At 44.3% G+C, this 26,447-nt stretch overlaps 1 protein-coding gene across 2 annotated transcripts in view; it reads left to right on the forward strand.

The window, feature by feature from the left end:
- The window catches only part of DCX (doublecortin), a 69,495-nt gene extending 43,304 nt beyond the window's left edge, over positions 1-26,191 (forward strand). Inside the window, exons 4-7 of one of the 2 annotated variants that reach the window (XM_066333761.1) lie at positions 10,991-11,093; positions 15,156-15,293; positions 22,505-22,599; positions 25,911-26,191. In XM_066333761.1, coding sequence (XP_066189858.1) covers positions 10,991-11,093; positions 15,156-15,293; positions 22,505-22,599; positions 25,911-25,967 — 393 coding nt within the window. In that variant the 3' untranslated portion in view covers positions 25,968-26,191. The remainder of the gene's footprint in view (positions 1-10,990; positions 11,094-15,155; positions 15,294-22,504; positions 22,600-25,910) is intronic. The other variant, XM_066333762.1, reaches the window with a different exon arrangement.
- Positions 26,192-26,447: the final 256 nt, after the last annotated feature.

Genomic DNA, 26,447 nt, shown 5'->3' on the forward strand with positions numbered 1-26,447 from the left:
GAAAATGTCTGCAAAAAAATGTAAACCCTGGATAGGGGAAGCCCAAAGTGAGGATGGACCCTGATCAATTGAAGGATGTGTGCCTGCCTCAGGAAGAAGCAGCTCAGCCAACCCAGAGATACCCATGTGGACACAGACCTAGAATCTCTATCTGCCATGAAATGTGACCAATAAACAGCTTCTGTTGGAATCATATTGGTTCTGTTATTCCCATTTCCCCCCTGCACCCTGGAAGGGTGAAGACCGCTGTGAGGAGCTCCTGTGTCCATCACTGCCTCACAGCAGAGTGCCAGGGGAATGACCGGCTCAGGCCAGCTCCTGGGCAGGACAGGGAAGCCCTGCATGGCAGGTGCCAGGCTGGGGTCCTGCACAGCAGCAGAAAGGATCCATTTCCCATGGAAACAACCCTCAGTCTCCAGGGGTGAAGAGCTGGAGAGAGGAGGATAGGTGAAGAGCTGATGAATTCATGCAGCAGTGGATGGAGGAGTTAAAAATCCTGATGCATGATTTCTGTGGTTCAAACAAGCAAAGCAACACCCAATTACCCTGGGAGTGCACAAAGGGAATGTCACTGTCAGAGCTGTGAGCTCCTGCATCACCTCTGCACCATCCCAGGGCTGGAATGTGCTGTCTCCTGGAGCTGGGCAAAGAAACAGATACACTTCTGTGTGTGTGTAAGCCTCTGGCCACCTCCTGTTTCCATCATGGATCTCTTGGGGGAATCTCACAGCAATTAGTTTCTAATTGCTTCAGTAGTCTACAACCGATTTGATGAGAAATGCCATGCAAGGGGAATGGCTCTTGCACGTTTCACAGGAGCAGAAATTAATTGCATCATCATTTTACAAACTCATGTTCCTCCCATTCCCCCTTCTCCCATCACGTAATATTTCCTACTGCAAAAAAAGAAAGGTCAGATATTAAAAAGTCATATTTTTTTTTTGTTTGTTTCTCTAATCAGGTGCTCTTCTGCCACTGCTCAGTGGCACAGATCCACCCTGGTGTGCTGTGTTTATTACCACGCTGCAATTTAAAGCAGTGTGAACCCTGGGATGCCTCTCCCAGGTGCTGTTTGGTCGGGGTAGGAAGGTTTTCACCTCCTGCCTCCTGGAACGCCGCCAGTAAATCAACTGCATCTTGGGATCATCTCCAAATGAAATTTGCTGGCCACGCAGCAGCGGGGAGACGTGATGGGAGTGTAAAACAGGACGATTTTTCACCGCAGAAATACTTGAACTCACTCCAGACAATTATGCAGCCTGCCATTTTACACATCATCTATTCCACTATTCCTGCATCAATTATTCTATTAACGTTGCTGCACACCGCCTGTCACTGGCCCTGCAGATGTGGAAGGGATAAAATATGTTGCAAAAAGAGAGATTTTTATGTGAAAGGCTCTGGGACATCCACTTCAGCAGCCTCTCTACATGTGCTATACAAAGTATTTTTATCTCCCAGCCTGCTCAACACTGTTAATTTATACCCTAATATGGTTTAGCTCAGGACATAATGCTGAATTTTCCACTACTCTGTTCGCTGTCAGCTGAGTTGAAAAGACCTGTTAATTAGGAGGAAAAAAAATTAATAGCTTTATTCAAAGATTAACAGAAATTAGGGTGAAAACAAAACTCTTGTGATAGGGAGGGGATATGCATTCGCTGTAAATTCAGGATATCTCCCAAAACACAAAGAACAGGTTCAGAATTGTAATTAAGGGAGAAAATTTAGCTCCCTAGAAGAACAGCTTGATAACAATTGTTACTCTCCTTTAGATTTCATGTAGCATCTGTTACAATTTAATTTTTAAAGGCCGCCATTTTTAATTCCCATTAATCCCCGGAATTAACAGTGTGATAAAGATCCTGGCAAACACTGAAATTTAACAAGTCAAAATGCCTCTAGGAGCCTTTACAGAATATTTAAGGAATTGAGCAACAGCACTGATGCTTTGAGCGAGATGAAATGCAAAGCCAGTGTTAATTAGACACAGACCAGTTGCATCTTCCCGTGTAATTTGATAATTTTGTATCCATAGGCTGTGAATGAATTTGTACTGCTGGAGGATGGGAGAATTTGTCCCTCACCAGGCTTGGGGATGAATTAGAAAGAGTTACTTAGAAGTTCAATACTTGACACTGGTGTCTTTGGTTTTTTTTTTCCCCATGAAGGTTGATAGCAGGAAGTAAAAATATCAACTCCTCAGCATCTCCCTGGGTGGGGAAGTGTGTAGGATGTTACAGATGTAGAAAATGGAGGGGAAAACCCTGTGCCTGTGCCCCAGTCCCCCTCACACCCCAAAGCACTGGGGCCCACAGCCCCAGTGGGAGGAAATGGGAAAGTATTTATCCAGTTACTTTCTTGATTTATTGTGAGTTGTTTGGTTTTTTTGTCTATTCTATTCTATTCTATTCTATTCTATTCTATTCTATTCTATTCTATTCTATTCTATTCTATTCTATTCTATTCTATTCCATCCTATCCCTATCCCTATCCCTATCCCTATCCCTATCCCTATCCCTATTCCTATTCCTATTCCTATTCCTATTCCTATTCCTATTCCTATTCCTATTCCTATTCCTATTCCTATTTTATTCTATTTTATTACTCACTCTGGAAAAGAAGAAGGTTACATTGGCCAAACCAGGCCAGGCCACTGCGTCTTTTAGAGTGAGATTTGTGGTTTTTTTGGTGACTTGCTCAATCCTAATCAACAAAATCTGTCCCCTACAAGTGCCAAGGAGGATGAGGGTGTCCCTGACAAAGTGTGTCAGTGTGCTGCTGTGCCAGGAGAGACTCAGCCAGTGCAGAATTTGCTCCTTCAAAGGAGTGCTGGTGCCTGGCTTGAACTGAAATGTCCCCAAACTCTGCTGATGCTCTGATAAAAACAGCAAGTCTGACACTCATTTTCCCTTCTTTTGGAAGGAAGTTACTGATGTCAGCAGGACAACCTCAAATAACTCCATTTCTCGGCTGCCTCAGTGGGTAAAACACATCCACGTGTCACAGGGAAACTAAATCACATTTCGTATAATCTCCTTTGTCACTCTGGGTGACTACTGAAGGCAGAATTGTCTCTCATGTCTCTTTACACTGCATCATAGAGGATGTGGGAATAAATACAGCTACTCTGTGTAATCTCCATTTCCCCAGAACTTTATTTGTGCTGGGATGTTGCCCTCTCCTTCCATGGCTGTGTGCTGGCAGCAGTTCGAAAATAAAATAAAATATTTTATTTTATGGTGGGTTGAAAGGCAATGGGTTTACCCGGGAAATGCAGGATTACATCAGTTTTGTCCCAAAGCACTCCATTGTGGCCCAGTGTGTCTGTGTTGTTGTAAGTAGGGTGAGGATGTATCTCCCCAAATCTCCTCATCACTGTCAGTGCCTCACTCAGGAGAGACCTGCACAAAGCTGAACCTTTCCCTTTTATGGAACTGTGCACAACAGGATCAGCATCAGCTGTAGGTTTTGGGAGTTTGGGGAGCTGGAAATCCCATGAATGGACATTCCAGCCTCACCTTTACAGCCTCCCTGTGCTCTTACTTTCAAGACTCCCATTTCAGTTAGTGCAGCTTGACCTTGGCCATGCAGTTGTGCTACTTCCAAAGTCTCTGCTGCTCTTCTGTCTCCTAAAACTACAGTTTCCTCTCAAGAGTGGTGAGGGGATGCTGTTTAGGGTTCAGTTTTCTGAATTCCTGAGTGCTACCTGTTCTGGGGCTGTTTGTGCTGGCAATCTCTCCTTTCAAAGCCAATCTGTCCCCCAGAATTCCTCATTTTATGGTTTTCTGACTGGAGAAATGGTAATATTTTATCTGTGGGTTTGCATGGCTGTGCTCTTTGTTCCCCCAAACTTCACAGCACATTTATCCTCGGCGTAATACCCTCATGAATGCCAGAGCAAGCCTTTCTTCTGGTTAAAAAGAATCAACAGCCTGAATATCTGTTTCATAGTCTCCTCCATATGTATAGGGGACGGGGATAACAAACTAACCTTTCTCCCAGAGGCTAATTGGATTTCACAGAGTTTGGAAGCGCCACCAATTCATCAGATATATTCAAATCCAGCTTTAACATTCCTACTGGGTAGCTTGGCTATTGACCTCCTCTCCCTCCTGCTTTTTTGTTCCTTTCTGTTTCAAACTTACCCATTTCCAGCCCTTAAATAACCAGGCACCGTGTGCTGCAGCCCCCCTGAGAGCAGCATTTCCTTCATGCATGAACTCTTACAAGCTGCTGTGGACACACGTGCATGAATATTTCTTATTCCACTTCAATAAGCATCACAAATGCTTGTCCTAGACATAATGCATATTGGGCAGGAGCTGGTGTCCCTGCTCTGCTTTGGTTATCTCATGAAGTGGGCACAAGCACTCGTGATCAACCTGCTGGAGTTATGCAGCCTAAATGAGAGGATCTGCATCTGTCAGCAACAAAAAGGTGCAAAAATTCCTTCTGGCACCAAAGAAAATCTTGACTGGCCCAGGGTTTTCTCTTCTGTAGGTGAGGAAGGAAGGAAAAAAAAAAAAAAAAACCAACTCTGCAGGAGGATGGAATTTGATTGTTTCAGCCACACTGTGTGTGTAGGCAGGGCCTGGATGGTCTCTGTGAACACAAGTTGAGATCCCTGAATAATGCATGAAGGAGTGGAGAAATCTCAGCACTTTTCTGTCGAGAGGTCACAGAGGAACCCAGATGGCAGAGGTGGCTTTTTCCTGTGCCTCACAGCAGTGAGGGGACAGTGTGGCCATGGTCTGGCCAGGTCCCCACATGGACCTTTGGTGGCCCAGGGGACAGAGATGGAAGAGCAGGTGACAGAGGACCCTTCCCCTCCCTGCTGGGGGCTCCCCAAAGTGCAATTAAAATATCTGTGTGGCATGCAGGGTCCACTTTGTGTTAATATTTGTGATTTTCCTGCTCCTCTTTTTATTGTTTATCAGTTTTAAGCAGTGTTTTTTTTTTTTTTTTTTTTCCAGGAAAGCTGGTAAGTAATTCTCCTTCTGTGAATGCAAATGTGGACTCAATAGAGTGGGTGTGTGCATACTTTAAAGAAATAATTGAATCCAAACATCTCTTATTTTTAAATGCAGGAAACCAGAATCTAATAAAATGTAAATCAATTCAGTGTCTGCTTTGGGCTAGCAGCCTTCAGACTGTTAAAAAGAAAAATGCATTAAGTGCTGTGCATTCCAATGCCAACATCTTTATTTTTCATTGCATTCCCTTAACCCTTCAGTCTTCTGAAACCTTTTTCTTTGTGTCTGGGTGGTGAAGAGCTACATTTTTGATGAATTTAATTGATGAACTCCCCACGTCCATCAATTCCCATATTCCTTCTGAATCTTTCTGTGGGTCACTCTGAGTGTGTTTGGTTCCTGTGCTGTGCTGGTTGCAGACACATCATAAAGCACAATTTTCTTTGTGATTTAGGACTTTGGCTCCTCACACCTGAAACATGCCAATCTGACTTGGAGTAGAGCTGATGGAGCATAAATAAATCCCTGAGATTGCTTGGTGTGAGTTAAAACAGAGTTTAAAGAGGTTTTAAGTGGCATTTTCAGCCCAGTTAACTCTTGGTGCCTGTCTGGCTGCTCAGCTTAGTGCTGAGAGAGAAAACACATTAATTGTATTTTTCTGGTGGCTGGATGTGTTCAGTTTTACAGCCCTTATCAAGGCAGCCTGGAAAAGGAGAGTGTGCCTTAATTCAGCTCTGTTCTTACAGCCTGTGTGTGTGCATGGAGTGTAGTTATCTTCTGTGGTCTTCTTGGCCCTTTTGGGGCTTTTTCTGCAGCCATTTCCCCCCTGGTCTGACCTTTGGAGACCTACAAGCTGAAGAGCATGTGATGAGTCCATGAAAGCAAGTGGAGATCTGTTTTCTTTGAGCAGAATCATTGGATTTGCAGAAACTCGAGGGACTTTGGAGCTCCTCGTGTACTGCTGCCACTGTTCTGCTGTTTCTGGAACTCTGAAATCCCTAAAGAGGAGGGATACTGCAGACAGAATGCTTTACAGCACCATGACTGAGGGAGAGAGCTGAAAACACGAACATTTTCTGCCTGGAAAAGACTCTTCTCTGAAGGGTGGAGAGGACAGTTCACCCTCTGTCACTGCTGTGCCCACGTTTGGAGTGACAGTGAGGGACCCATCACCTGGGAGGGACAGAGAAGGGGCAAAAGGAGCTGGGAAATCCCACCCTTCAAAGCACCCCAGGCTCTGCTCTGCTGGGTGATTCACGCTAAGGCTGAAGCCGTCAAACTTTATTTTCGTTTGTTTTTCCTAATTCTTTTAAATAGTTCTATTTATTAATAAATTACAGTTTCCAAACACTGCTGCTGCCTCCTGGAGGAACGTGGGAGGAGGCAGTTCCTCTGAGCTGTGCCAGGGCAGATCCTGGGGTTCCACTGCTCTTTTTTTCCAAATGAACACAGAATTTCTGCCTGTGCCATCACAGGCATTTCACCAAAAACTGGGAGCTCACATCCAGGGGTGTGTGTGAGGCAAGTTCCATTTGGTCAAAATGCTGAAAAATGCTTAGTTCTACAAGAGCTGTATTAAAATGAAGCAGGGGCTCAGCAGCTCTCACAAGGCTGCAGCTTTTCCTTTCAGCAATTAAAATTGCTGCAGCAGACACTGATGGACTGGCACAGAGAAATCCCAGTTAGATTGTCCTCTCAGGGAAGTTTTTTCTCCTATGAGCAGAGAAGGGTTTAATTTAACAAGGAAAAACTAAGGAACTGCAAACTAATCTCTGCAAGCTTCTATCTCTTCCAGAATATATATTATTATAAAGGGTTTTAAAGCTCAGACCTTGGCACAAAGAAAAATGCTGCCATCAGATCTATTAGGAATAATGACTTTGTAAGAAATAAATTTGTGCCTCATGGACTGTGTGTGAAGATATGATTTCCTCCCTTGGAATTGCTTAAGCTACAGGAATTGGAGAGCAAACATTTCATGCAGTATGAGCCTTTCCCAGGTCAATATTGTCCTTTCAGTCCTGAATTTCAAATTCAATATTATCCCCCCTTAAACAAAGGTGGGCTTGGAAATCGATGCTGTTTATCTTGTCTGCTGTAGTTACATACACAAGTCGAGTTTTTATTAGAGGTGAAAAATGCTTGTAGACTGAAAGCTGCAGAAAGACAAAATCTTCTTCTTTTGCTGGTTCCTGGTGTCACTGCTGAGGGTGACAACAGCCACCAACAAAATCACCTTTTTCAAGTGGCGTCATTGGCCCTTGCACTGTCTGCCTACTATTGAGTTTTGTCTTGTGCTTTATTAAATTTATAACTAAAAGCAAAACACAGCATTTTAAAAAAATAATTTTCACCTTATCATCTGGGGTAAAACTTTTTTCAGTTTTTGTTTTTTGTTGTTTTTTTTTCCCCCACGGTGTTCCAGGTGAATTATTGGATATCATTAGAGTGGTAGGTCAGAGCGAGCTAAAGCAGAAAATATTCTTTCAGGAAGTCCACACTACTTGGAGGGAGACTCGTACTACATTTATTTATTGATAATATTTTATTATTTTAGTAATTTTATATATTTCATATAAACAAAATATTCAGGATATGTTTATCATTTTTTATATATTTCTATTTTTGTAAAATAAAACTTAATATTATTTTAATGAAAGAAATAATTTTTTAATTTTTTAAAATATTTATTTTAATGGTGAAAACATCAGAAAAAAAGACTTCTGAAGGATGGAGAGAAGACCAATAATATTATTTGGGAGTCACTAAAAGCCTCTACAACATGACTGCAGGTAGAGGTTTGGCCTTACCTGTCAAGAACCACCCTTAATCATTCCATGCTGGTTAATGAGGTCTCAAACCAGTTATCCCAGCATGGGATCAGCTCATCCAGGGCTTTTCCCTGCACCCCTCAGACAAGCTGCTCCCAGCTCCAGCAGTGAAGTCACAAGTTTTCCCAAGGAAAGTTTACTCCAGACACTTCCTGTGCACAGGAGCCCATCTGGGACGTGTTTCAGGGGCTCAGAGCAATGACCAAGGGCTGGAGCTGAATAAACACAAGGTAAATAGAAAATACCACACACGTGGTGAACATAAGCAACAGAGCCATGGCCCCATGGTACAGGACCCGGTTTTTTTCTGGATTTTGCACTGTTTAAGGAGAGTGGGGTTGGGTTTTTGGCTGCCCTTTCTGCTGTGTTGTGTGTGAGCTCTTAGTAGTGGGAGTTATGACAGGAAACCATAAAGGAGCAAATAAGGCAAGTACAGAAGTGATTGTTTCCTGAATATTCGGAGTTCAGCAAGTAGATTATTGAATTCTTTACCAGCCTCCAGAGCTCAGCCAGCTGAGCTGGCTATAAACTATCTCATAACTATAAAACACACATCATGTCTGCTCTCTGGAGGGACAGAAAAGTGAATTGCAGGTGTCTCTGTTTGAAATGCAGTCAGGTTCCTGTCCTTGGACACTCTGGGGCTTCTCCATCATCTTTGGACTCTTGGATCTGAAGATTTTCTTGATTTCCTGGGCTTTGTTTTTGCTTGGGGTGGTTGTGGGCAGTCAAGGACAGAATCCACACTTGGATTTCTGAACCTGGAGACGACAAAAGCATCTGTGGGTTCTTTCTGATTGCATGCAATGGGCTGGGAGATTTTTGAAGCCTTTTTGATGCAGCTTTGGATCACAGATTTAACTGCACAGTGGAGCAGAGCAACCCACGGGTCCTTTCAGTGGCACAAGTGGTGTTCAGATGGGAACTCGTGTTGAGCCAAACCCAATTATTTGCAAATGAATCAGTGGCACACATCCTCAGAGGGAGGGCTGTAATACCAAGGGCTGGTTTGAAATGTCATCTCTGCTTCGGGAGAATTCTCTATAGATGAAGTTTGCTATTTTCAGTCTAATTTTAGGCAATCAGAAATAGGAATTCACTGAAGTTAGCAGAGAAAATTCTAACTCTGATCAAAGGCACGGCTGATTTCAGCCTGCTTCATTTTGGAAGTCATGATAACATGAAAAAAAGGCTTTTCACTAAGGTTTGGCATTGCAACCAGTGCTGGCACTCACAGGCAGTGCTTTAATTATACATTATACTAACCAGTGTGAAATACTGAGCCTTATTAAGATAGCCAAAAGCCTTCTTTAGAGTTGATTTATTAGAGCTTGAAATTAACTTTTCACAGTCCAGCTCCAAGAGATCAGCAGATAGAGAAATTCAGCACTGCCTCTGGTGAGTTAGTTCCCCGTGGTGATCTGCAGTGCTCTCTCCAGTTCCTCCCAGTGCCCAGACAAACCCTGGGCAGCAGCAGCAGCTCTCAGCCTCTTCCCTCCTTTAGAAACATCAGCCCACCTTGTGCTTGCTTGGAATGGTTTCCTGGAAAAGTGGAACTTCACCTGGTGTGGTGGTTTCACGTTCACCCAATTCTGTTGTGCCAAATTTAGTGTAGTGGTTTGAGTGTCTGCTCTTTTTACCTCTGGGAGATAGGGTTTTTGGGAGAAAAAGGCAAAACAGGCTTAACTTGAAGGTAAGCAGATGGTTTATTAACACACACTAAGGAAAAAAAATGAAAAGAAAAAAGAAAAAAAATTAAACTTTCAAAGAAAATTTTTTTCCCCTAGAAAAAAAATTTTACATCTGTGCTAAACCATCACACCTGGAAAAGTGGAACTTTACCTGGAAAAGTGGAACTTCAGGGAGCCAGCTTGGCCTCTGCTGGGTGCTCAGGTGTGTGGCTGCCCCAGGCTGGCTCTGCTGGAGCTGTTCCTCTCTGGGGGGTTTGCAGATGAGTGTTTCTGCTGCTCCTGAGACAATATTTGTCTGGGATATCAGGATCTTGTCAGGAATTGTTAAAGCAAGTCCATCATCTGTAGAGAGCTGCAGCTCTCTGCCAGCTGAATATGTGGAGGAGCTCCCAGCCTGATGGGATTTTGAATTTTTCTCCCTGGATGCATTTTCACATTTCCCAACTCTCAGGTATCAGTTCTCTGATAAATCAGTGGGTCTGGGGCTCCCACATCTTGTGCTTTGTTTGTGTTTGATGCTGCAGAGTAAGGCAGAGTTTGGAGCTCCTGATAAAAGTTCCTCCTATTGAGGATGGCAAAAATGAGGAGCAAGGCACTCAGTGGCACAACATCTGCAGTAAATCTGGATTTAAATGGTGCTGGGCTGGGAAGGTTGTCCTGTCATACTTTGGGTCTCTCCACCAATGGCACAGATAAACGTTTTGGCGTTAAAATTTGTCCTCAGGATTGCTGAGGAGGCGTCACCTCTCCACCCCTGTGTTAAGCAAAGAAAATGTTATGAAAATGCAAAGAACCAGTGATTCTCTGGGGCTTTAGGCTCTGTAGGTACCAAGGCACCCTCAGCACAGGCAGGGGTGTCACAGCCCTGCCAGTGTGACATGGGGACACCTCTGCTGTGTCATTCCTTCAGATGGATCCTGTCAGCTGGGTGGGAAATGCCAAAGCTCCAAGAGCTTGCAAGGGAGTCGTTTGGGAGTTTTTATCTCTGTTTTTTATTGTTTTATTTCTTAATGACTCTCTTAGGCTTGGGTTGCCCCGGGAAGTTGTGTGATGGGCACCAGCCCTGCAGGGAATATTAATGTGGGATGGGGGAAGAGCAGAGAGGCAGAGGCAAAGCAGAGCTTCAGCCAAAGCTGAGCCACACCAGGGTGCTGCTGGAGCCCGGGTTCATGCCTGAGGTGGTTTGTTTTTCTGGAATTCTTTTCCCAGGGAATTTTCTGTAAACAGGAGAGATGTTTTTGTAACTGCAAATTTGTTATTAATTTCTTTTCCTAGGAGGGACTTCTTCTTGATGAGGACCAATGTGAGTGAAGAGGTTTGTCTTTGTGTCACCAATCAGATTGGTCTGTGTAAAACAGCATAAAAGGGAGACACATCCCAAAAATAAAGGAGTCATTTCGGCCTTCTGAAGTTGGAGTTTGTGTCATTGTGGTGTAAATCAGTGTTGTGCTGCCAATTAAAACTAAAATGAATGCCTTTGCTGTCTCTGTAGGTGACCTGTCTGCACGATTTCTTTGGGGATGATGATGTGTTCATCGCCTGTGGCCCAGAGAAATTCCGCTATGCACAGGATGACTTTTCCCTGGACGAGAGCGGTAACACCAAACACTCACTGTGGTTTTATTGCTTTGCCACTCACTTGTTCCTGTCTGATAATAATGCTGCATGCTCTTCTTCTTGGTGCCTGGCTTTTAACACCCAGTACGTGGAGTTTTAACATCCTTTTGTGGTATTTATCCAGTCAGCAGTATTATAATCAGGGAAATACTGACTGAGGTAGCCCAAGTCAGGATAAATTAATTCCTACAGGATTCTGACGTTTCCTGCAAAATCTAGGAGTGTTTATACTTTCAATTTTCTCTGGTCACAGTCAGATAGATGCAGTTTTGCAGTTTTCTTGAGAACTAATCATCCTTATGCAGACACATGCATATTAAAAATGGAAATAAGCAACAGTTGAAAAAAAAAATCAGATTTCCACTGTTATTTCTGCTGATTCAAAAAGCAGGGCAATAATTCTGGTTTTGGGGGCATGACTGGGACAGCACTGTTATTTCTCCTTATTGCCACTGCCAGCAGAAGTCTGTAATAGTGTGGATGTCTATGATCAATTAAGCCAAGAAATCTTTCATTTTATGGAATATGCAGAGCTTGCTTGTAGGACACACCACCCACCCCACCTGGTAACTGTACCCACCTGTCTGCAGGTGCCAGTGAGTGCAGCAAGGGGAAATTCATGTCATTTTGACCATTTAAACTAAAAAAAAATGTGGTCTTCAAGCATCTAGACTCACTTCCCAAAGCTCTGGGAGTGCTGTAGGGAACACAAGCCCCATCCTGTCCTATGAGCTGCAAACTTGTTCTGTATTGAGGACCAAAGAGGATTTTTGCCTGGTGCCAGGAAGCCAAGCAGCCTCTAACCTCCAAACACCGTGGTTTTTATGACTCCTTTGCGAGCCTGATTTTATTTTACTGCTGGCGCTTCTGACCTGTGTACTCCAGATGAACCCGTTTGATGGTCTTGGGTAATTCACAGAAAGTTTCCAAGGTTCAGCTGAGCCTTTGCAGGCAGAGGATAAAGCCCCTGTCAGGCTGGGGAAGCGAGCTGTAAGCTGAGCTTCGCATTTTTTTACCACTCAGCAGTTGAGTCAGCTCCACAGGGAGCTGCACGCTGGAAAACAGCTTGGATGCAGTCCTGGCACAACAACTGGATGGAAAGCCCAGATCCCTGCCTCCACTCCTGCTCACTGCTCTCTTCTCCAGCTTGGATTCCTCTGGCAGAAAGAAGCCAAGTTTGCTGTGGAGAAGGCAGCAAGGAAAAATTAAAGCGAGGAGCTCCAGGGGTATTTTCAGGGGAAATGCAGCTCTCAGGAAGCAGATGAGGAGCCTCAGCACCATTCTCCCACTGCACACCCATCACCTTTCCTCCTCCCAGGGCAGATGCTGCCAGGAGAGCTGTGAATCCTGAGGTTTTGCAGATGAGTGTCACTGACTGAAAGCTCCTCTGTCATGGGGAAATTTCTCTTGCCTGTTTGGATGACACACACCAGGATTGCTGGTTATTATGTTCACTCTGGCAGGACATCAGGAAACAAAAAGAGAAGCAGCACAAGGGAGGATTATGTCATCTTTTTCCTCCTGGCTGCCCACCACAGCTTCCACCCTCTAATCCCTGCTGCTGAGCACCTTCCAGATGACATTGCTCAGTCCCTGTTGTACCCGCTCTTTTCAGCACTGTGGAAATGTCAAACTTTGGGGACATTTAGAGGCCTTTTTATATCAACTTCAGCACAGCCAGGTTTCCACCTCCTGCAAAAGCTCAGGGATTGCCTCTCGTGTGCTGACACTTTGCAAGGGCTGAGCTGGAGGAATTCCTCAGAGTCAGCCTTTCTGTGCTGGAAAATGCAAAGCCAGGTCTCCTTCCAAGGAATTACTCCCCTGGAAGAAGATAAATTTGGAAGCTCTTGCGAAGACCTAAGTATTTTTATTTTTTAGGTTTATTTTTTTTTACTGAGTAACTCAAGTGACTAAACACAGCTGCCTCACACCCTTTGAGTCTCCTCACAACATCAGTACTGCTCTTCATGTATAAAAAATTGGGGCTATATTGGTGCTGGACCTCTACAAGACTTTCTGTGACATCATCTGTGATCATTCAAGTATTTTTTGAAGGGAAAAAAAACCAGTAACTTTTTCTATCCCTGATTTACAATTTCCAACATTGATTCAGCAGGAGGGAAAATGAGCTGAATGTAGGTTTAATTCTTGCCATGCAGCATCCCTGGGGCACAAGGCCTCCTCTCCTCACATTCTTGTGCTGCACCACCCAACAGCAAAACTCAAACCATCCAGAAGGAGCAGAGATGGACCCTGGGCTGGCTGAGAATGAGGAAAGCCTGGGGGAAAATTTAAGGCAATTACATTTTCGTAGATACACTGATACATAATTAAATACCACGTACATTTAGGCCAGACAGATTGCTTTTGGTTGACCAATTATTTATCTGCTCTGTGCTGCCTTAATTCCATTGAGGACTCCATTCCTGGGGGTCCTCAGAGTGGAGCATGTGGGGCTGAGCTGAACCTTGCCATAAAAAACTCCCTGCACGTGGAACACGTAATTCACATCTGTAAAAAGGACACATTTTCCACATCTTGGTGAGGACAAGCTGTTGGAGGAGATGAGGTGGGACCAGCTAACATTTGACAAAAAGGAAATCCCTTTTTTATTGCCTTCTTCTTAACTGGGTTAAGTTAATAACTCGAGGGGTGGAAAGTTCTTTTTGTGTTAGCTCTCAATGTAAATAAAGCCTGGTTCTGAAGATCAGGCATGCCTGAAATCCTGGGACACGTAGAGGTTTGTTAGCATTTCAGTTCCCCTCTGCAGGACTCCGTGGATCGTGTTTACATTTTCCACTCTTCCTGGCCTATTTAATTTTTAAGAAAGCACCGTTGGGGTTCTCATCTGCTCGTGTTCTGCCAGCACATAAATCTGCTGGGCTGGTTTATACAAACCTCGCTGAAAGGGGAGAGTGGCCAGGACAGAGGATGTGCTTTGTGAAACCATTTTGTCTTCCTTTGCTTTCTGCATCTGAGAAGCTGCAGCTTGTTGAGGACAGGAGAGGCTGATCCCAGCTGGGTGAAATCCTCCTGGGGCAGCTGCCCCATCTGCCACTTGGAAGCTTTATTTACATCACACCAAGAGCTGTTTGCTGGCTTTCTGCACCTCTCATCGTTCCTCTCACTGGGTACTCATGGAAGGGCTACAGCAAATGAGCTGGATTTTCTTGGCCTGAGTGTTCCCTCAGTCAGTGTTGGCTATTTTCATTGGGCTCATGAGAACCAAGAGAAGGGGAAGGGCAGAAAATGTTTGGTAGGACACCCACAGAGTCTCAGCAGCTCCTCCAGAGGAGCAGAGCTGTTCTCTTTGCCATCCCCTTGGAGAGTCTCCTTTCAGCCTCGGAGAATAAGGGATGAAATCAGCTTTTCTCTTGCCCTCAGTATTTTCTGCATCTCTTTGTAGACAAAGCACTGAGCTGCCCATGGCTGTTTCCCACCAGGGAGCAGCAGGGCCATAACCAGGTGGGTGTTGGAGCCCTGGGCACTGAGAATTTCAGACTTTTGTGCTGACCCCCAAGGAAATGCTGCATTTGACCTGAGGCTGTGGAAAAGGCTCTCAAAATGGAGTGACAGCACTGGGATTGTGGGTGTGGAGTTTGAATAGAAGTCTGTGATATCACAGGGTGGAAAAATTAGAGTTTAAGGGTTTAGAATATAGTAATATATATATAAAACAAGATGGAAGTTTTAGGGCTCAGGCTGAGTCCTTTTTCACCTTCTTCATGGGTCTGGGTGGTGTTTTGTAATTGGTAGAAAAATCTGCATTGCGGGCCAGGGGTGGTTGATTATTGGGTTAAAAGTAAAAATAGTTTAGGTGTCATTTATTAATTGGACAGTTTATCCTTAAAATGCCTTGTAGAGAAAGAGATGGAAGGGGTAATTTTTAGTTTGTCAGCCAGAAGTGCTGTAAAACTCAGAGTCTGTGAGACTGTGCTAGAGCTAAGAACCAACAAACACGAAATTCCATCTCGAGCGTTTAACCCCGAGCCTGGCAGAGAAGAAGAGGAGAAGCATGAGGCGTGTCTGTGTTTCCCCAGAGTGCCGGGTGATGAAGGGGAGCCCAGCAGGGGCCACGGGCAGCAAATCCTCCCCTACCCCTCAGAAGAGCTCTGCCAAGAGCCCCGCGCCCATGCGCCGCAGCAAGTCCCCGGCCGATTCAGGTAACCACCAAGATGGTGAGTGATCCTTCCTTGGAGTCTGGGCTTCTCCGTGCTTGAGGGAAAAGCACAAACTCCTCCCTGTGGGTGTGGGTTTGACCCAGGTTTAATGAATGTATAAAAAATTGGGGCTATATTGGTGCTGGACCTCTACAAGACTTTCTGTGACATCATCTGTGAGAATTCAAGTATTTTTGAAGGGAAAAAACCCAGTAACTTTTTCTATTCCTGATTTGCAATTTAATTCTTGAATTTAATTCAAGAATTAAACCTGGCTCTGAGGGCCAGCCTGGCAGAAGAGCAGCTGTGATTTTGAGTGGGAGTGCTCCTTGAAGGTGTTTTGTAAATCAGAAGGTTTAATAAAGAAAAAAAAAACCCAAAATAACGAACGTTACAGAAAACAAATAATAAGCCATGCACAGGTGCTTGAGAAATCTCTTGCACCTTGGTACAACACCTCAAGAAGCCTGGAGTTTCTTTGTTCTCTCTCTTTAGTACTTAAAAAGCTTAGGTGGGTTTTTTGGCCCTTTTTTGGGCCTTAGCCCAATGAAGGTAATCACAGTGTTTGAGTTACATTCTCGGAGTCCAACCCACACTTCTGGACTGACTCTGAGCTAATCTCTGTCAGAAGAGTATCAAAGTTTCTAGTTAAACTTCCTAAAATGTCAGAGGTAAACTGAAACTCTTTCCCTATTTGGAAGCACCTGCTGGGTGTGTGGAGGTTGCATCACTACACCTGTGTTTTGTGGAAAACTCTCCTTCCCAAAACTTTTGGAAACAAGAAGCTACAGGGACACTTAAAAAATATTGGGAAGGGATCTCCTGTTTGGTGAAGTGCAGTTGTGGCTTGAGGTTGTCTCACCCACAGTCTCACAGCCTCCTTGCCCAAAAATATTTTAATAGAATAGAAACTTCTACTCCCCAGGGAGAAGAAATCAAGGCTCACAGTGCTCCCAGATGTCCCCTGTAGATGCAGAAGTGATTTAGGGTAACCTCCTGTGCAAAGCAAATGGTGATTATTGCACAGGTCAGGAGTGGCTCCTTCTAATCATTATTTAAAGGAGACCAGTGACCTTGCAATTGCAGAACTGGTGATGGGTTTATTGATGTGACGCTGAGACACTCGTTCAGGAATGGAAGAGAAGGAAAATGGGAATCCTAATTTGCTGCAGCAGCTTGCACCATTTGAAATTGCCTCCCTCCTCCTTCAGCAGCAGCAGCACACGTGGAGAGCTGCAGAGCTGTCAGTCCATATTGCACTAATCCTGGTAATTGATGGGTTTTAGAGTCATGGAGAGTTTCTGAGGGATGATTATCTCTCACCTGCCTGCCTGTTCTGCTCCAAAACAGACCCAGACACAGCCTCTCACTAAAATGGCCAAATCATCAATTAAACCTGTCAGAACTCCAGGATAGCTTCGCAGCTTCAGTTCAGGTACCTCACAGCACCAACACAGGTGATAGAAACCAGAAATTCTTTTTCACCACTGTGCTAACATGCTGCATTTTTCATGGAGATGTCACACAACAGCAAACCACCAGCAGAAATGGGATTATTAGACAGAAAGTTCTCTTGGCAGTAGTCAGGTGTTCCCCCAGGAAGAAATTCATTTGTTTAGGGTGTGTGGGTCGATGTTCTTCAGCTACCTAAAGACAGTGTGAAACTGGTTGACATGCCCAGACTCTGTGTTTTTTAAACAATTTTTTCTTTCTAAGGTGGTTTTGCCTTCATAAAGTTTTTTCTTTGAGATTCCATTGTTGGCTATTCTCAAATTCAACATTTTCAGGCTGTTTTCAGGCTGTTTTCCAGCTGATTTTGGGGGCATTTGGGGGCAATCTGGGGTTGTTTTAGGGCTGTTTCCAGGCTGCTTTCAGAGGTATTTTTGGGGTATTTTGAATCACTGCATTCAATTCAATGTATTGATTGCCATAATTTACCCACTTTCACAATCCCAAATGTGTGCTGAAGCTGTGTGAAGGCACGATGGGAAACGTGATGTTGATTTAAAAACCAGAAATAACATTCAGTGATGTGGGAGTCAGCTCAGGCATGAGCAGCTTTAAACCTTCCCCACAAGCATCAGGTGCTGATCCCCACCAGAACCAGAGTTTACTGCAGGAACACGGAGTTTAATATGAAATGGCAATTATTGTGTGCCTGATTTAACTGATTTTAACCAGGCCCAGGATGGTGAGTCATCTGATGAGCTTTAATGAACACACTTAGCAGAGCTTTTCAGGGGGAGATTAAAACAACCAGCAAGGCTGAACAATAACCAGTTCCTGGAGTTAAGGTCAGTAATGAAGAGCAAATCAGGTTTCTTTAATGTGTCCAGACAAGGGTCTTTGGTGCTTTTCCTGTAATTTCAATAAAGGAAAGAACGGCACTTGTCCTGCTTAATGAGGATAAAAAAGACTGAGCTCTTTCAGTACTGAAAAATAGAAGACTCTTGTTTTCTCAGGACAGAGAGAAAAAAGAATACTGTTTTGTATTCTTGTGTTGAATTGGTAATAAGTTAAATGGATTTACACATCTTTTAAGGATCAATATTTACATTTAGATGGGATTTTTTGAGTTATCACATTCAAAAAGCAAAGAAAGCTGAATGAAGTCTGATTAATAAAAGATGATCTGACCTATTTTTTTCCCCCACAGAATCTCACCCATTTAATACATGGAACTATTTAAAAGCCGTTTTACTTCAAATATGTGCAATATTTCTGCTGTGTGTTTGCTCTCCTACCCATCTGTACCTTTTGACTTTGTTGTCTTTGACTCTGCTGTGGCTGTCATGTGGAAACTCGTGAGAGTTTCATTGGTTTTGTGTCATTTCTGTTCTTTCCAGCTCTTTTCTGTGCAGGTTTCTGAATCCTTTCTGCCACCAAGGTCTCCAAAGGCATTGTGACATATCTGGGCACTGATGTCACTGCAGGTTTGGGGGTGAATCTTTGGGTGAGAGGTGTCTGAACCCACCTCACAGGGAGGTGTCAGGGCCTCACTGTGCAAAGCTCAATCCCTTCAGGCAGCCAGAGCCCTTCAGCTCCCAGGGTATCCAAAAAAGTGAGGCAGCAAATCCACAGAAACAGAATAAATTGAAACATTGCTTTCTTGGCAAGGTGCTTTTCTCTGGCAGTCATTTCTATGAATGAATGAAAATTAAATGAACTAATGAAAATTAAATGAATGAATGCAGAAGAAAGAAGTGCCTTGCTCTGAGGAGATGGGAACACACCCCAGTCCAGTATTCCCAAGGGAAATCCTTTCTCCCTCCCCTCACTAACACCCAACCCATCTCTTCTTCCTGAGCAATGCCAGTGGATTTCTGGCAAAAACTGCAGTTACAAAGCTTCTATGTATTTCTAGCCTTAATTTTTCTTCCTAGGGAGTCAGCTTTGCTAAGACGCAGCTCAGAGAGTGAAATCCACACTAATCCACACCTGCACCATCCAATTCCTTCTCCTAACATGACAGAGGAAAACTGGGCACGAGGAGAGATGTCTCTGTGCTTCTGCTCTGATCCATGAGATTTAAATGGAGTAGGGTCAGCATGAAGTTTGGCAAAATTTCTTTAACAGACTGCTCCAATGAGGAGTCAGACGAAGCAAAAAGCCAGAGCTAAATCTCAGGGGAGAAATACAAGAGAGAAAAGAATGACGTCATTTGCCATTCTTTCTTTGTTACAATCCCCTGAATTTATCTTACACTAACTGACATACCAAACAAGGGTTCAGCTGTATAAAAACCTGTGCTGGGATAGGAAAGCACATGATTTTTAAAGCCAGGACAGAATCACAGGCACCTGAACTGAAACTGGAAAATATCTTTGCCTTGATTTGGCTTGGGGGAGAATACAAGCAGGGCTCTGAGGCTGCTGCAGGAGCTCAATGTCTTAGCCCACTAAAGCACAGAAAAAGCACATTGTCCAGGCAGCAGCAATCAGCAAACAGTGTCTGTGTGTCCTGGCTGCAGGGCTGCTCCCAGGGGTCATTAGGGATGAGTGTGTCCAAAGGCAGCAGATGTCTGGGGAATGCCCCATGAGACAGAGCAGCTTGTCCCCTGCTTGTGTCCCCTGCTTGTGTCCCCTGCCTGTGTCCCCTGCTTGTGTCCCCTGCCTGTGTCCCCTGCTTGTGTCCCCTGCTTGTCCCTGTGTCCTGCTCACTGCCAGCCCACAGGGCACACCCAGGAGAGATCCAAACAGGGGGAAAAGGTGCCAGCACTGCAGAGCTGAGTGCTTGGAGCTTTGGAGGTGCCTGAGCAAAGGATGCCTGTGCAAGCTGAGTCCTTCCACTCCTGAGGGTTGATTTTTCTGTCCTGTTGTTACATTTGCTTCCTGCTGTCCTTGCTCTGCTTGTTCCCTTTCTTTATTTTCTTGGGGGCACTTCAAACCCTGACCTGCAGACAGAACTATCCATGGATTTCATGGTCCTTCCTCTCACTCTGTGGTGTACGGGCTCCCCAGACTGGGATCTCGTTTGCAGAATCCTGGGAACCCCAATAAAACACGGATTATTAACCGTATTTAATGAATTAGTAGAAATGGACATCTCCACACATTCTGAGCACTCACTGTGAGCCTTGGGTCTTGCTTTTTCCAGTTCTTTTTGTGGACAGAAACGTGAGTTCATAAGATGGAGCTCACTAACCTCATTTGCAGGTCTTGGTGCTTGTCACTACTGGAAATTCAGATCCAGAGCCCAAATCATCCCAGCAAACCTAAGCAGCACTCAGGGAACAATTCCATCTGAGAAATCTGCCTGAAAAAGGGCCTCAAAAACAGCTGAAGAGGGACTTTTGACAAGGGCATAGAGCGATAGGACAGAGGGAGAATGGATTTACACTGAAGGAGGGCAAGTACAGATATTAAGAAGAAATTCTTCACTGTGAGGGGAGTGAGGCCCTGGCACAGGGTGCCCAGAGAAGCTGTGGGTGCCCCTGGATCCCTGGCAGTGCCCAAGGCCACATTGGATGGGGCTTGGAGCAACCTGGGACAGTGGAAGGTGTCCCTGCCCATGGCAGGAGGTGGAATGGGATGAGCTTTAAAGGTGCCTTCCAACCCAAACCATTCTGTGATTCTAAAATGTCTGTGGAGGGAGCAGAGAGAGAATTAAGTTTATCTGGATCTCTGATCTCAAACACATCAGGAATATTCTCCATCCTCCATCTCACATGCAGGACAAGGCTGATTTCTCTCCTGAGTAAAACTGCCTCAGGATCTTGTGGAAAAAAGGTGCAGGTGCTCCTGCAACTAAAGGATATGACACCAGCACTTTAAGGTGAATTGATGTTGCAGAATAAATACAATGCCATGAATAAGCCATACTGCACAAAGAATAAAATGGTGGGAAAAAAATCCCAAAGAATCGAAACAAAAGCTGGTTCTAAAGAATGGTTCCTAATAACTGAGTGTAGGTGAGATCCTGAGCTACCCTAAATCATCAGCAGATTTTAGTGGAGCAGCAGTGTTATGGACCACCTGGGACCTGCTCTTTGCCTCCTGTTATTTTCTTGCGTTTCAGTTCAAAGGAAATGGAGGCAAGTTGGCTTATGAACACTATTCTTCATTAGCAGGCAGAGAAAATTAAACTGGGCTTCTTCATTGTTGCAAAATTCTGCTCTATTTTGTAATGACATCCATTTGTCTCATTCCATTTCTGATTTGGATGTCACATCTGGTTTTTTGTTGATGCTCATAAAATATTTACATCCCTGCTGTAGCACTTAAAACTCTCATTGTATTGGGGAATTTCTGTCCTGCCCTGCAGCAGTTGCACACATTTTGCTGCACATTGGCTCTGCTGTTGTTCCAGTCTTGTTTGTGGAAGGGAAATTGGGGGTTCTTGCAGAGTTGTTACGTGGCATTCTTCAGCTTAGGAAGGACCAGTGACACTTGGAGACAAAAGAAAGAGGCATTTTAGAAATTGGAAATGCATTCTAACTAACGGAGATTATATCAATCCTCTTGTTCCCCACATTTCCTTTAATAGAAAACACAAATTCACTCACTGAAATAAAACATAAAAGAGATCCAAGTTCTTTTTTGACTGAATTCCCTTCATTATTTGGCATACAGTTAGACAACTCTACTTTTTCCCCCAGCAGCCTGGAGGCCAGCTCATTTTGTAGAATGGCCCAGCTCAGTGCAGGGGCCAGCAGGAAACAGCTTCTGCCTTTCCAGAACAGGTTTTTTTTTTTTCCCTATCAATAAAGAACAGTCTGAGGGCCACAGGGAGGTGAAGCATCACCCTGTTCCTCAATTACCTAGAAATCATTATTTCTACCACCTTTTAAAAATACCCATTTCCTCAGTGAGGTGCATTTGTGATAGGAAAAACGCTGTGTGTGATGAATAACCTCCTCTTTCAGCAGTGGAGGAAATGCGTGGAAATGATGGATGCGAAGGCAGAGGAGCCACATCACCACGAATTTCCTACATCCGAGCTGCTTTAACGTGCTGGCAGCTCCTCCTTTGCCCCTTTGAACACGTTTCTTTTCACACCTGTTTGAGCTCTGCCTTTGCTGCAAACCTGAGCTGCTCCTGTTTCTCACAGGGACATAAGAGGAGTGAGGTTTTCTCAGGCAGCAAAGCAGGAGCTGCGCTGGTTTTGCTCTTAAAAATACATCATTCGCACATTCTACTCTGCAATACTTTATACACCTCTTCAGCCTCCTCCAGACACTCAAGTCCTTGATGAGTTTTAAGTGACTGATTTGCAAATTCAGCTGTTACAATTGAGAGTGTAATTCCATCGGGCTCTTGGGTCACTAAATCCCACCCACAGCAAACTACAGCCAGGGCATTCCAATTGTTTGTCCAATTTTTAATGTGTGTAATTAAAGGACATCTGACATTGCTTGGGTAGGACTCAGGATATCTTCAGCCTCTGGTTTCCAGTCGTGCCCTTTAACAGTTTGAGAACACAGAAATTGTCTTTCTGTTCTGCTGGTGACGTGTGCCTCGGATCGGCTTGGTGAATATTTGTCACGTGTGAAATATTTCTCCCTCAATTTATTTTGTATCTCGCTGTGCTCTGCAGTCACCCAGAGCAGCTGAAATCCTGGAGTTAAGTTTATAACTACGCTGTCCACTTATTGGTGTTGGGTTTTTTACCCTTCCTGCCTAACACGAACAAACCACGGTTTTAATGTTTGGAGACCTTCCATCTCCCAAAAGGAGAAAGATCTTCCCTTTGCTTGCCTGATTCCCAGCTTGTGTCTTGTTTTCTGGCAGCAAACGGGACCTCCAGCAGCCAGCTGTCCACACCCAAATCCAAGCAGTCGCCGATCTCCACACCCACCAGCCCAGGGAGCCTCCGGAAGCACAAGGTATTACGTTTCTTATACCTTACTACACCTCCTTCTGCCTCAGCCCTCTGATTTGTGCAGCCCTGAAGTCACGGCCATGGAAAAATAACAGCAACTCCTGGTGTTCAAACAGCAGAGTTTGGCTCTTTACCTGTAAAAGTTGTGATTTTGGGCAAGGTGGTGAACAAAGCACTGGCCAGGCTCGTCCCCTGGAGTTGTTCATGTGTTGAGCAGGTGATGTTCTAGATGATGTTCTCCACCTCTGCAGCTTCCAGCCTGTGTCAGCTCACCTGCTCCTCACTCACAGCCCCAATTTTGGCACCTGCATTCTAAAGAGTCTTAGTTTTGTTGTGGAATGTCGCAGTATTGGACACACAAAGGACGAGGCAGGCAGCAGAAAGTCAGGCAGGGAAGTTCTATTTTAATATTTCTGACTCCATTTACAAACATTTTTTACAGAAGGCAAAAGATTGGCTATAGGTCACTTTTTATAGCAAAAAAAAAAAAAAAAATCAGTACACTTTTTATAAAGGGAAATCTTGTATCTGTGTTTTGGGAGTAAGGATTCAAGCTCCTTCTTTTTTACAGATGCTGGTAATTTTCTTTTGTTTAAAAAAAAAAGTACAGAAAAAAAAAAAAGTACAGAAAAAAAATCAGCCTCAACTGCAGAACAATAATAACAGCAACTCAGTTTAGAAATCTTGAACCATCCAGAGGGATCAGAGGAGACAGCCATGAGCCTGTACCAGTATTTGAAAAAATCAACTGATGGATGTGGTTCCATGGAAACCCTCCGGTCCTGAAAAGCCCCAAGTGCTGGCAAATCAGGCCCAATAAACAGCAGAAGCCATGCAAATGTTACTGGAGCTCTAAGACATCACTTTAATGATGCTCCTCAAGAAATTTTTTTTTTTTTTTAATTATTTAAGGCTGTGCTGTGTTTTACAGGAAGCAGGTGATGTGGTAATCGTGTTGTGGAACAGTAACTGGTCACAGACAGCGTGGCCAACAGGTAGCACAGCATCCTGGCAGAGATCAGGAAACCTGTGCTGCCTCATGGATAATTCATGCATTGATTTATTTAAAAGGTACAGCAGCTGTCACAGCTTTTTCAGTTCCTGTTATTCAGGGCCCCTCTGTGATGAGTGCTGACTTTCCTTTCTGTGGGTCTTTGCAGTTCTGGAATGGGCACACTGCTGCTCCCAGCAGTTTTCCCTTGATGGGGGAACTGGAGCTTGGACACAAACGTGGGTGTGAGAGGAGATATGGGGGTTTTTCTCTTTAACAAACAGAATGTACCTCTCAGCCCGACTTTCAGAGCATTGCCTCAAAATTTTTGAAGAGTCAATAAAAAATCCTGGTGGTGCTGAGGTTCTGCAGTCAGCAGCCACGTGGAGCCCACCGTGGGCCAGACTGCAGGGCTTGAACTAATTCTGTTTAACAAAGGCACAGCTGAATCCAAATGAAAACTCTGTTTTCTTTGGGACCTCACTCTGTTCTCAGCTGCTTAGCCTAAATTTGAGAAAACACCCCAAATTTAACACAGCGTGTCCAGGTTTATTATTCATTTATAATTGAGAACAGAATCTGCCCCATGTAATCAGTTCAGCAGAAGTAATGCTGCAAACTGCATCTTGAGCTTCAGCATCAAGGACACAAAATATCTTCCAAACTTTCCATCTCATTTAGAACTTTGGAGATGAGGATTTGTTTTGTGGTCAAGACAAGTAAAACTCACCTTTTGAATGTTTTCTGTATGTTTTCAGCTGGCTGATTTATGGCTTTCCAGTGCAGCCCTGAGACCATTTGTAATAGATGGTGACTGCTGAGGGCAAAGCCAACCCAGCTACGATTTTCTCCACTAAGTTAAGCCAATCAGCAAACACAAATGCAGCATTTTAGGTTACCAGAATATTCATGCATCATTGTCTTTCTCCCAGGAGCAATTTCCTGCTTAGGATGAAATAGCCTTTTTTTTTTTTTTTTTTTTTTTTTTTCCCTTAAAGCTCAGTGATAAATGGTTAGGTTGAGTTCACCACGAAGTCCTATTTTACCTCTTCTTATATCAAAGTTTCTGTGAATTTCCTTAATGAATATTTGGGGTTTTCTTCATTTTGCTCACAGTTATTACCTGTGTGTGGGTCAGAGTTTGAAAAATGTCCCAGGAGAGTTTTAGCCCTTGGGCTGGTTCCTGTATCTTGTCCCACACACAACTTTAAACAAGTGGAATAAAATGGTTTTCCCAGAAAAGCTTTACATTGAGCATTTGATCCAAATAATAAACTTGGGATTATTTTATTAACCTTTCCAACTGATTAGAAGTTACTTAAAATAAAGAATAAACCATGGAACTTGTGATTTTCCTGAAGATTTGTCCTGAGGCAACCAAGGTAAGACTCTTCATTGTGGACTCAGGTTTTAAGAGGTGTGTTTGAGGCAAGGGTGCTGCTCTTCCAGGCATGTACTGGAATGGACACATTGATCCAGAACAATATAAAACCACTTCTCATACTTATCCCTGAACAGTCATGAGGAACAGAGATGCTCTTGCTCCTCCATGCAAGGAGCCTGCCTTGGTTTTAGCCTGGAGCTCCCTGGATTCTGGGGAGCCCAGCCCAGTCACCCTCTGAGCTGCCCTCAGCTGAGCCACTCTGCTGCCTCCTTTTGTGTGGCCCAGGGAGGTGTTGGAACCCTGGAGGCTGAAATTTTCAGGCTTTCTCAGCCGAGGGGTGCTGACCCGCAGGAAATCACCACATTTGACCCGAGGCCTTGGAACAGGCTCCCAAAGTTGAGTGATAGCATGGGGGTTGTGGGTGTGTAGTTTGGATAGAGTTGTGTGATCTCACAGGGTGAAAAAGATTTAGATTTTAGATTTAAGATTTTGGTATATAGTAACGTGTGTGAGTCAAGATGGAAGATTAAAGTGTTGTCTAAGTCCTTCTTCTTTACCTTCTTCCTTCTTCTTCATGGGTTTGGGGGGGTTTCTGTAACTGGGTGGAAAATGTCTGCATTGCAGGCCTTGGGTGGTCATTATTGGGTCAGAAATATAAATAATAGAGGTGTCACCTCATTATTGGGTGATTAGCACTTAAATAACCTTGGAAAGAGTTAGAGACATCTCCATTTTTCCTCATTTCTCTGACTTGCTAGTTACAGCTCATGGCCTCATGAGTCTGTAAATAGATAAGGAACAAAAAACATCCAAGTCCAAACTCGAAATCTACATTTCCCATGTATCACTCATCCTGACCTTGGCAAGGAAAATCAGAAGGCAGAGCCATGGCAGGTGGGAGCTGGTGGTGAGGGTTAACATTTCCCCTTTCCCCCTACAGGACTTGTACCTGCCTCTGTCTTTGGATGACTCGGATTCCCTGGGGGACTCCATGTAGAGCGAAATCTCCGCGCCGCGTTTGGGATACAGCAAAGTACCTCTGCCAAAACGGGCAGACAGGTGACTGGTGCTTTCAAGTCAAAGGACACACACGGTTAAATGTCATTTTTGTTCTGTGATTTCTCCTCTCTGTGCCACAAACCAACACCTGCCAGTCTATAGAGATAGAGGGATACCATTCTTCTGAGTCACAGGGATGCAAAACGGGCGTTGTGAGAAATTTGGGGCGATCCTGTGCTTTTCCCATTTTCTTCTGTGATTTCTTCTTCTGCTGCAATCCATGTGGTTTTTCCTAGTGTCAGTCAAGTAGCTCCCCCGGAGGTGTGCAGGTGGAGCCCTTTGCTGGGCAGTTTGCAAGCTGGAGCAGGGCAGATGACATTCTCCACCTCTGCAAACTGCCAGCCTGTGCCAGCTCACCTGCTCCTCACAGCCCCACTTTTGGCACCCGCATTCTAAAGAGTCTTAGTTTTATTGTGGA

This window comes from Sylvia atricapilla, chromosome 21, assembly GCF_009819655.1.
Source record: "Sylvia atricapilla isolate bSylAtr1 chromosome 21, bSylAtr1.pri, whole genome shotgun sequence".
NCBI lineage: Eukaryota > Metazoa > Chordata > Aves > Passeriformes > Sylviidae > Sylvia > Sylvia atricapilla.